The 11,763-nt window shown below is 35.1% G+C and overlaps 1 protein-coding gene across 14 annotated transcripts in view; it reads right to left on the bottom strand.

Moving 5' to 3' along the window:
• MBTD1 (mbt domain containing 1) overlaps positions 1–11,763 on the bottom strand; it is a 62,242-nt gene continuing 50,479 nt past the window's right edge. For 11 of the 14 annotated variants that reach the window (XM_032498091.1, XM_032498094.1, XM_032498089.1 and 8 more), the window contains 2 exons: positions 11,658–11,735; positions 3,230–8,227 (listed from right to left, as the gene is read on the bottom strand). In XM_032498091.1, coding sequence (XP_032353982.1) covers positions 7,950–8,227; positions 11,658–11,735 — 356 coding nt within the window. In that variant the 3' untranslated portion in view covers positions 3,230–7,949. The other 3 variants (XM_032498096.1, XM_032498097.1, XR_004326527.1) reach the window with 2 other exon arrangements.

Below are 11,763 nucleotides of genomic sequence, written 5' to 3'. Positions count from 1 at the left end.
TACAGCTTAACTTTAACGTTTTATTTTGTGTAAAAAAGGGCAAATTTAGTGAGTTATTTTCATCTTGTACACAAAGTTATAATTTTAATGCTTTTCACATCCATGCTGAAAATTTGCAATTTGGTAAAAATGAAAGGAACATAAATTTTTCCAAAGGAATTTTTCACGCCATTATATACACTTTCATGAGAAAGTTTCAAACACTTTCTCAATGATCACAAGTTACCAAGAAAATAAAAGATTAAATTTGTACAGATATTGATCTATATATCAAATACATACAGAAATGATGTAAAAACCTTATGCAGTTTACTTTGACCTCTGTCCTCAAAAGATTTGCCCAGGGACAGATGCTTTTCTTTTGTATAAATGACTGTGGCTTCATTTAAAATATGAAAATCAAAGGAAGAAACCCAGTTTAATCACAGTATTTTTAAAATCCCTTCCCAATAGTAAAGGATCATTACCAAATATATAGCACCATAATACAAATATTGACGGGAGAGGGTATTCACATCACGCAAAATTAATAATAATAAAAACAAACAAACACTGAAAACCCGTGTTAGTATCCGTAGAATAAGAAGTTGATAACAGCTTTAGCTTTCCTCATACACAGCAAGGAAAAGGTTAAAGAGTTTAAACTACCAAAAATCCCCAAATAATCCTAATAGGAAAAAACAAACAAACCGAAGGTCAGCAGTACATGTGAACCGTAAAAGAGAATGGGGCTATTGAGTTGTACACTTGGAGTTGTGGCTAAGACATACTATGTCTCCTCTGCATCAACTCATTTTCTGTTCATCGGCAGTAGGAGTTAAGAGTCTGAAATAATGAAGAGGGCTTCAGATTGTGTTTAGACTGTAGGAAGTCCTTACCAACCTTTAACTGTTGGTCACGGGATTAAGACAGAAACACTTCATAAATAGGTGGGAAATTAAAAAACACTCAGAACCTGGTTTTGCTGTAGAACTGGAAGCTTAACAACCTGGCTCCAAATGAGCATTTCACAGAACTAATTACCAGGCTCCAAATCAAATCCCTCTTGGTTTATTCAGTTCCCCATTGAGCCCCTAAGCCAAGGCTATTGTTAGAGCACTCGATACAACCGGCTTCTCGTGCCCGTATCATGGAATCAGAGTCCTGGGTTTAATTCACTGCGCCTGAGAATAAAGACTGTTGTAACCCTTGCTTTGGAAGTCTTCCAGGCTTTAAGTTTATGGGAAGATTCTTAAAAGTTAAAGATCTGGGAAGTGTGAGGATGTCACATTTACAGTAGGTCCCTCTCAGTAATGTTAAGATAAATATCCAGTAATTTAACAGCTGAATTCACATATATTTGACACATGAGAATCAACTCAGTGTTGATATGATCTGCATTTCTGCCCCTAAAGAGTCAGTATTAAGAAACGTTGACATGCGATTCCATACATTCTTATACTATAAAGTAACAAATTTTACTTCCAGTAGCAACTACAAAACCTTATGATATTAACCCCTCTTGCATAGAATGAGGTAAACTTGTGCATATTACCAATGCTATTATTCCCAAAAGTAGAGCAATATTTTAGAAAATAAATTGCTGGTTTTTAATGTTCTATGCATTTTAAAATTCAAACAAAAATCTTACCTAAAATGGTCTCCTGGGGCTTTCCATAAACATCTTTTAAAGCATTCCATAGGCTGAAGGACTGTAGAGGTTAATCATTTTGATTAATTTCTAATTAGCCCTACCTATATTCCAGAGGAGATGGAATTACCACTCTGAAGAGGCCAGGCTAAGACCCAGAAGCATTTCTAGAACGGATGCAATTAATTCCTGAGAGTTTAGTTTATGAACCTCACTGGTAAATGCTACAGCTCTCTCATTCAGTCACAACTCAGAAAGTTAGAAAAATGCAGAGAGCAAACCTTTCACCAATTTACCCTTATATCCTTTTTTTTTTTTTTAAAGGAAGCCAGGTGAATTTTAAAATAGGGAATGTTCAAAATGGTCCAAATTGTCATTACCGTTGAAATTAATTCTGAATACAATAAGACAATTTATGCTACATGTATATGTGTAAATATATATGTGGAATTTTAAGAAAATTAGATTCTCTTTCAAATTAGTTTTCTAACAAATCCAGGATAGTTAAAAGCACAGCTGGAATGATTTTGAAATCTAAACTTATTTTGACTTTAAACAAGTGTTAATTTGATTCTCCCGGTAATACAGAACACGTGTTTTTGGGTGTGGTCATACCAAGTATTATCTCACAGATGAAGGGAAATGGCAGAGAACTGATCAGAATCCCTTTTGTGGGGCGTTTTGTAGTAAGGAAAATAAGACAAACTTAGGACAATATTGCATTTTCCCCAGCCCCTCAACATGTAGACTGAGATCCTGTATATCTTGTCAACCATTCCAGTTTAACACTTTAGTGTTAGGATAATTTGAATCATTTTTTAATTAAAAGAGAACGTATAAAAGTATCCAGAGTTCATCCAGTTTCATAAAGAACTCTAAACAAATTTTCACAGAATGAAAAACATTTCTGTACAAATATTTAAAATGGGCTGCAATAAAATGCCAACAAGCAGAATTACCCTTCCGTGATCTATGTGGTGACGAGCCCTCCACGAGGGGGTTCAGTTGCATATTCTGCAGCAGAGGAAGCTGAAGATGTGACTGGCCTAACTTCTAAAATCCCAAAATCTCCCAACAGGTACCAAAAAGGTTCATTTGTAATGACAGTTCATTTGCATTTACAACTATATCCTTCTTAAATCGTTTCCTTCAATCCTGCTACCTAAACTTTAATCTTACCAAAAAAGTTAGAATTTCAGTTCTTGTTAACAATGCACATAAATCCAAACTTGGAAAATATTACAAAATTCTTTCAAAAGCTTCAAATACAACACAAAAATTGTCCATCTTTATAAATTGAAAAATTTCCCCCCACGGCTAAAATAGTTTCCCCACCCACTTGAAAAATCTGGAACTGAAATTTTCTATGTTTAGCAAAATGTCCCAGTAGAATAGCCCCGCTGTACAGCTTGATTGATTATAAATCAGTCCTGTGTAAAATTCTTTCCCTCCCACCCTCAGTTTCTGAGCCACCTCAGGGCTCTTGTTTGATGTAGAAGTTGGCAGAGCCATTGCTTTCCTGATCAGATGCTCCTTGGAGGAAATTATAATCCTCTCCATCTATCAACTCCTCCTTTAGCTGCAATGTAGTCACTGCAAGAAAGAGATAAATGTACAAGATGCTATTAAGCCTTTCCGGAATGAATATTGATTGCTTTTAATCTTCACGTTCCATCAGCTTTACAGTTAATAAGGTTTCTTCATGTCTTCAATAACTCTTTAAAATTACCCCCTCCCCAAAGTATGAGCATTTAATTAACTTTAATTTTCAAAGTACATTAGCAGTTAAGCAAAATTCTGAAAAGGAACAATACTGCATATTGAACACTGCACAATGGGCCTTGTCAATGAAGGTCCTCGTCAATGAAATGTTTGAGGTAATAGTGATCACTAATTTTACTAGAATAATTAGAATTTTTCTTCTGATTACATATTCACTTTTATGTCAAGGTCTACAATGACATTATTTCTTAGATGGCTCTGAACTAGAATAAGTAACATAATAAATATGTGTTAAATGTATTATCTCCAAGGAGTACCTTTGTTAAAACTCTTCAGAAAAAAAAGATATAAATCTGATAATATTAAAATAGTATTATAAATAACATAAATATATTATTTATAATATAAATATAATGCAAATATATAAACAATTTATATATTCATAAAAATAATAAATCTGATATTAGATAAGCACCTATATTAAAATTAAAATCAAGAAAAACTTAAGTAATCATTTGGGGTAAAATAAAAATTGACTGACATCATCAATGTGAAAATCATTGGTATAAAACGGCTAACTTTACCAATAAGATCACATAACAGTAGTACTGCCTGTCTGAGTTCTTATCTGATGACTTCTTTTTAAATGAAAACAAATGACAATATAGGCAGTCCTCAATTTATTCAGGGCACATTCCAGTAAGTCTTCATTTTTACAGACAACTGTTTTTCAGTTTCTAGTATTTTCAGCGGGGTTTAGGTTTCTTGGTATCCACTGAAGTCATGCTAGTTGGAATTTGTAGTGACAGGAGGGCTTTTTTCTAATGCATGGGCAAGCAAGAAAAGAAAGGAATTCTTTCTTTGCTAGTTCCAGCCCTGGTCTTAACAAAAAATTAGGCTGTTTAATTCTGAGATTTTCCTCTCTCTTTTTATAAATCTCAGTTACTGTCCCTTAACACAATTAGCCAGTAACTTCAGATTGCCTGTAAGTTCTTTCCCTGAAGCCCACTCCCTACTTCCTATAAAACTCCTCCCTTCAAAAGAACTACTTCCCTACTTTCTAAATGAAAATGATCTCAGCTAGGTATGAAACATTAGTCTTAGTAACTGCCAACTCTCAGAGAATGTGTTTAGGTTTCTTAAGAAATTATTGTTTAACCACAATCGAGTTGGTAAAGTTTCAAATAATTTAAAGATCAAGTGATCTCTTTTGTATTGTTTGATGAGGGGGAGGTAATTAGGTTTATTCACTAATTTCTGCTTGGAGGACACTGGGGATTGAACACTGCTTGGAGGACCTCTTGCGTGCTAAGTACGTGCTCTACCACTTGAGCTATACCCCTCCCCTCAAGAGCAAGTGGTCTTTTATGCTCGTGTACTCACTGGGATCCTGTGGTGAGTAATGCTAACTTTCTTCTTCAATTTCTTAAGCACACAGATCTACTATATCAGAGGTCACAGACTCTGCGTTTCCCTCCCACACCTCAGCCCTGTGGTTCTTTTAAATTTGACTGAGTATTTTGCAACAAGAGATTTCATAAAAAGCCCTGAAAAGTAGGGAGACTTGTTAACAAGAGACTAGCATTCTTGAAGGACTATTATAGTGGGAACCAACTGGCTGCCACACCCTGGCTGGGTAGCTAAGACCTCCCTCTGCACAATGTGTGACTCTCACTAACACTGGTTGTGTTACTCATTGAGCAACCAACTTGTCTGCTTCCTGCAGGCACTGATTCCAAAGGAAAGGTGAAAACAATTATTTTTCTTTACTATGGATCTTTTCATTACAATTGGACCAAGAGGAAGAAGATATATATGGAATGTAAATTGGGAACTGCTCATATGAGAAAAAATGTCAGTTTATGAGAAGAATTAAGACTCAAAAGAGTATTTAGATGAGCAGTAAGCCAATTAAGTTTTCATGATCAATAACTCGACAGTGTCACCATGTGGAACAGTATTAAAATGGCTACACTTTAACAGTCAAATAGTGATAGAAAAATACTTCATCTCGATTTTAGTTACAAAAGATTAGTTTCAAAAATAGTGGTCTTGGGAGTGGGTATAGCTCAGTGGTAGAGCTCATGCTTAGCATGCACAAGGTCGTGGGCTCAATCTCCAGTATCTCAATTAAAAATTTCTTTTAAAAAAAGGCCTTTGACATCTTATTTAATAATTTAAAGAATAAGCTTTTGAGATATGCTAATTCATTTTATTTTGGTACTTGTTTTGGTAATGGTGTTAAAAAAATTAATAGCCCAAAGACAGAAAAGTGAATACATTAAGCCTATAATAATAGCAAAACAAACACCAAACTGTTGAAAGATAAAGCAAACATAACTGTGCTTGCTTTCTTTAAAAAATTACTTAATAAAAAAGCTTTTATGGAGGATATCAAGCATATAATGGTTATCCTTCAAATCAAACCAACATGCATTAATTGTTAAAGACATTTGAATAATACCGTGAAAATAAACACATGGAAACAGAAAAAACTCCAAGTTTCATTAAAGGTGCAGTACCCACAATAAAAGGTTGATTAAAACAGTATCTGTTGTATGATGATCAGATGGCCAAATGAATGAGGAAAGAATTACTGTGCTTCCAGACCAAACATGTTCCACTCAAACAGATGTTTGTTTTTAAATGTAAGAAAAGTAAGTTGAGATTCTAAATTAGCACAGCCTGAAACTATTTGTATTTATTATGAACAACAAATTTCTGACTTATGCTTCTACTCATGTTGAAATATGGAAACAATGTGCTTAAAAAAAAGTAACTCAAGAGAAAGGTGAAACACTCACTCAGATGTGGAATGTTTTAATGCAAAGTTTCATTGTTTTCATGGAACCTAAGATAAAGCCTGTCTGGTATCTTGACATTAATCATTTCTCCTTTACAGGCCTTATTCTCAATGAAGGATGGATAAAATTAAATAGGTCCTGTGGCTGCATGTTACTTTCTATATAAATGCATTTTCTTGGCTCTGTTTTTAAAAGGAAGTCACTTTGCTGATTCTAATCACTAACATTTCAGGAGATAAGTTGACAGAAATCACATTTTCCTAGTTAGAAGTCCATAAATAGTAAACTCTCTCAAAAGCTAATCAAACTGTAGCTTTTACATAGTTAAGACAGCAACGCAGTCCCTGCATAGATTTGCCAGAGTAAAATCACACCGAATCCCACAAGTTGTGCCCCCTGCTCAGAAGACACACACAACAGACACGAGTGGAAAAGGAAGTCACTTAGAAGGCCTTGTAGTTTCCACCCTGTTCGTCTACTCTTAAGTTCCTGGGTTTTGCCAATCCTAAAAGTCAAATTCTCTCTCAAAACATGACACACGCCTTCAAAATCAGTCTAATGCTTAAAGAAAATACAACTACAATTAAAAAAAATTCAAGTATATTCAGAGCTCACAATATTTATACTTACTTACTTAGGTTACAGAGAACTTTCATAATATCAACTACAAAAAGAAAAAAGTTAAAAAGGCAAACAAGAGAAGAAGCTGAAATGCTATTTAGATACACTTTGAAGGTATCTCCATCACAGGGCAGATAAACTTGGATTTGCAGTCCTAATCTATTTCTTATACAAAAGAGGTAGTTATTTTCTTTAGATATAAAGATACGAGAGTGATCTTCAGAGAAATAGACTGGGAAGGATCAAGATCACTTAATACACTGTTAAGAAGGCAAAAGCTAAAGGACACATCTTAAAATGGGGGAAAAAAGGTTGATGACAACTTCAGGTGCAAAAATATTAGCAAATAGAGGAATGAGAGGAAAACAGCTAGGAACTAAGTTCCATTGGGATTTTCAACATACAAAAGAAATTCAAAAGAATGCTAATTATTAGATTTTTTAAATCTTAGTTTAAAAGCAATAGTTAGAATATGGCAGAATATATATGGCTTTGAAGCTGTTTGATCTGTACTTACACTTAAAATTCATCATACGCAAGGAAATCTTTTCTGATATTCAATGACAACATGTTTGTTCTTAGCAATTACAAAGGGCAATCTTCCTTTCCCTCTATCAGCTTGGCCTAACCAATTCAAATTAAATATAATTTATTTACTTAATAACTGAACATACGTAAACATGAAATTATAGAAACAAATTTCACTCAAATTCAACACCAAAATTATACAGATACTTGTATTTCCAAGTCCATGTTATTCAACTAAGACTATGGTAAATGCTACTACCAGAACCAAAATTACACAGGAACACAAAACATATCCTTTCTAATGAATGAGACACTATGGAATGCTACGAACAAAGCCTCATTTTTGGATCTGATTAATCAGATTGATCACCCCTGGCCTGTTTCTCCCCCAGCTCAAGTCACAAAGAATTCTGCAATGCAGAATGTTCAACCATTTTAATGAAACCACGAAATAGTACAAATTATCTCATAATTCCATAAACCGAAATTATAGCTTTACTCGAATTTGAAGCTCAGAAGCGGTTTATAACAAAATAAAAACCCACCCCTGATGATTCATCTTAGTGAAGCGACTACCACCAAGGACTAGTGAAAATGGATTTTTTAGTTGAAAGAAAAAGAAAACTTGAATGAGTCAGCATCTGTCATGCCAGACCATGCTTTGTCTCCCACCACCCTAACCCAGACTTTGAGCCCCTGCAGTACCTGAGGTGCTGACGTGACTGATTACCTGTTTTGAGGCTGGGACTGAACTCTTGGCTAGTGCGGGGAGGTGGGAAGGCCTCCGGGGCTGTCTGTGCTGGAAGGGTTCGATATGGAGGAGGAGTCAACTCTTCGTCACCAGAGAAGCTCCTCCGCACCTCACCTGTCATGGGCAGGCTCGACAAACTGACAGGCTTCTTCTCAACTGGCATCTTCCTCTCTAAACATCAAGTCAAACTAAAGTAAGCTTTCACTGACATGCGTGGTAAGAAAAGTGCATCATAACTAGGAAATGTGTTGCACAGGATACTCTGAAAAGAGAACCCAGTATGCAAGGTTCGTATTTCTGAAAACAAGGGGTGTGTGTGTCTGTGTGTGTGTTGGGGAGTGGATGATGGGGGAGGTTATTTCTAGCCTCTGAGAGTCTGGTAATCCTGGTTCCTGACTCTCAAGTCAATTTAAAATAAAACAAAGCAAAATGAACAACAGAAAGCATTGAGTGTGGAGAAGAGCTGGCTAATTACCTTTGAGAAAAATTTTCAGGGGGATTGAAAATCCAATGGAAGAGAGAGGTTTCAAAACCCTACTTATAGGATAGCATTTCACTGCCCACATAAGCCCAAACACTGTCCAGGGAGAAATCAAACCGTTTAATAAATGTATTATACGAGTGGCAGGATTTTACTGATATGAAATGTGCTCCCCTAACTTTTGGTTTACAATCCACTCTTTTAGAAAACATTTATAATTCTTATACTGAAAAGCTCTTCTAAAATTTAAAGGTTTGTTGCCTACAAGTTCTTAAGCAGTCTACTTTCTTTTGAAATACCTTTCGGTTATAGTTTCATAAGCAAATATAAGCCCCCAAAGATTTATACAATGCTTTCACCACCAACAAAAAAAATACTCTAAACTTTACAGATATTGAACAACCAATCATACCACCTTAATCAGGTTGAAAGCTGAAGGATACTTACATATCTTTGTGACTATAAATTATATCTGTTTTCTTCCAGAGTTTACAAATGACACAGGCAAGAGCAATCAGAAATTACGCTTTGCAAAATCAGGACTAAAAGACAAATTGAAGTCAGTATTCCTATGTAAAATCATCTGGAAACTAAGCTCCTATGTGTACACATTCAACTCTAAATGCCAAACCAAAATCATCAGCAGCAATCCTTTAGATGAAACAGTCTAATGTACTACACACTTGGAGCTAAAAATGCAAGGAGAATCTCCAACTCTCTATTGCTTACAATAGACGGTACAGAAATCAGTGCAGGTTTTCCTGCTCTAGAATTACTAAACCTTGAGAAAAAAAGGCTTTTCAGATTGATAGATTACATACACACAACAGTCTACGTGATCCTCTTGACAGAACATTACTCTTATTTTTCACAAGCACTAGTTATCCCGTTATAGCGTGAACACAGCTCATTACAAACCGAGCTAGAACAATGAAGTCAAACAACTACTTCTGTAAAAAATAAGCACTACAAAGAACACACTGATGGACGATTTCAAGTACAAAAAGACGAAAGAGCCATTAGATGAAACAACAGAGTCAAAATATAATAATCTGAAGACAAACTTAAAAACAAGTAAAAGGTTTTGTGGCCTAAATGATTGATATAAATCTGCATGCAATAGGTTCCCGGACCCCAAATTCCTTCTTATTTTGGTAAGTAAAGTGTTGTGGGAAAATTTTCTAATAAACTATTTTCTGAGTAATCCGAAAAAATAAAAGGAACAGATAGTACCCTTACAATGAAGACTGCTTCTTCATTCATACAGCACAATTCCTTATCCTCACTCCAAAATTCAAAGTTTTTTGGGCAAAATTTTGGCAACAGAAACTAGACCTCACTTGATGGTACTATTTATAATCTTTACTTGGTCCATTTATTACTACTTATATGTATTTTATTTCAGAAAATGCTCCGGAGTCTGCAAGAGGCGTTACATAATGTATGCTACAAACACTACTTCTTTTCTAAAATTTGAAAAATTCTGAATTCCAAGATACATTTGGCCTCAAAGATTTCTGACAAAGGACTGTGTGTCCACAGTTCTTTTTTTCCCTATGCCCAGAGGACAACTGAAAGGCCTTAAAGATGATGTTATAATATTAAGAGCTATTAAAATGTTAAAGAAAATGTTATATTTATAGCTAAATTCATTTTTCAGTGAATCCAGAAATCTGTGTAATGTTAAATGTCACTAAAAACTGGGATAGATATTAACTTCATCAATTTCATATTTCTTCCCACATCCCTAGCCTATTAATTTAAGATCATTAAACCCTGTCAAGTCACACTGAGGGAGGTATGTGAACTGTATACAATGCTCAGAAATTATTTCTTCAAAATATATGTAATACAGTCCCTGAGTAATAAAAAGCATTCTAAAATTCAACACATTGGAAAGAAAATTCTGAAATCTTTGACTTGTCCAATAGAAAGTGAAAAGACAGTCCGAAGCAGCCTATGTTAGTCAGCCTCACAGAAAGCTCAGTGATCACGTCTGCTATGATTAGTCCGCTGACTTGAAGTTACCACGTGAACTCTTGCTAATCATTTCCGGGTAAGCTGGAAATCACTTTGGTCTGCCTGGTCTGAAAATGTTCTCTGAAGTTCTTTTAGGTGAATATCAAATATGGCAAGCAGCTAGGCAGCAAAATAATTCTGTCTATGGGAGGTTCATGTCTATGACATCAAAGAGAGGGTAAGAGCCAGGCTGGACGGTTATCACTGCTGTGAGGCTGACGTGGGTTTCCTGTGGGGAGGAGACTAGAGCACCATAGCAGTGGCTGCTGGAAGTGAAGTTCCCCACTTAAAAAAGTATAAACAAACAGCTGTGCTCAAAAAGGGAAGAGAGTATTTGATTCTTCATGCTGTTTCAGTCTCTTGGCTGTTAATGAGACAGTTCAGCACTTATTTGAACATACGGCAAGTCAGCTGGAAAAATGTGTTTTAGTTTTAACCCTTCAATGTACTTTTTACTTTTAAAAATATCTTTAAGTAAAAATAAACCTATTTCAGAATGAAATATTCCACAAGTTTCATGAAGAGAAAAATCTGGCTTTCTATGGTGGGGGAAAAAAGATTTCAAAAGAACCAAACGGAGCTAGCAACATATTTTACATGATTTTTGGCTATTACTGCCCATTATTTTTCATTGTAAGGTAAAGTATAATATAGAAAACATACTAAGAAAAATTTTCTTAAGCCTGATTTTGTTAGCCATCAACTTGAACTTAAAAGTATCATTCTAGAAAGAGTTTTGGTTTATATAAGAATAATGGGTTTACTAGGCTCCAAGTCAAGCATCTGCTTTTAAAATTTTTTAATAAAGGTATTTTAAGAAAAGGACTAATTTTCAGTAGATTTACGTATTACTTTAAGAATCATTCACACACTCTATTCTTTACCATATATTAAATATTATGGTAATTTGTCCTGTCAATCAAAATTTAAGTGTTTCTCATTATTGAAGAGGCTTGCCTTTTATGGCATACTGCACCTTTAAGCGTAACAGAATGCAAAGTTATCAGCTCTCACAAGGGATGTCATTTCTGTGCAAGAATCCCCAGACCCCAGCTGGTTAACAAGTTAGGAAACAGATAAAAACACCATGTGGTGACCCACTTTTCTTATGTCCTTTGTATTGCTGGGACTTAGCCTTTTTCTTCTGTTTTGATGAACCTGATTGGCTTTCTCTTGATGCTGAAAAATAAAAGGGAAAATTGGTACT

The sequence above is a fragment of the Camelus ferus genome, chromosome 16 (genome assembly GCF_009834535.1).
Source record: "Camelus ferus isolate YT-003-E chromosome 16, BCGSAC_Cfer_1.0, whole genome shotgun sequence".
Lineage (NCBI taxonomy): Eukaryota > Metazoa > Chordata > Mammalia > Artiodactyla > Camelidae > Camelus > Camelus ferus.
This window is presented reverse-complemented; position numbering and strand designations above follow the sequence as displayed.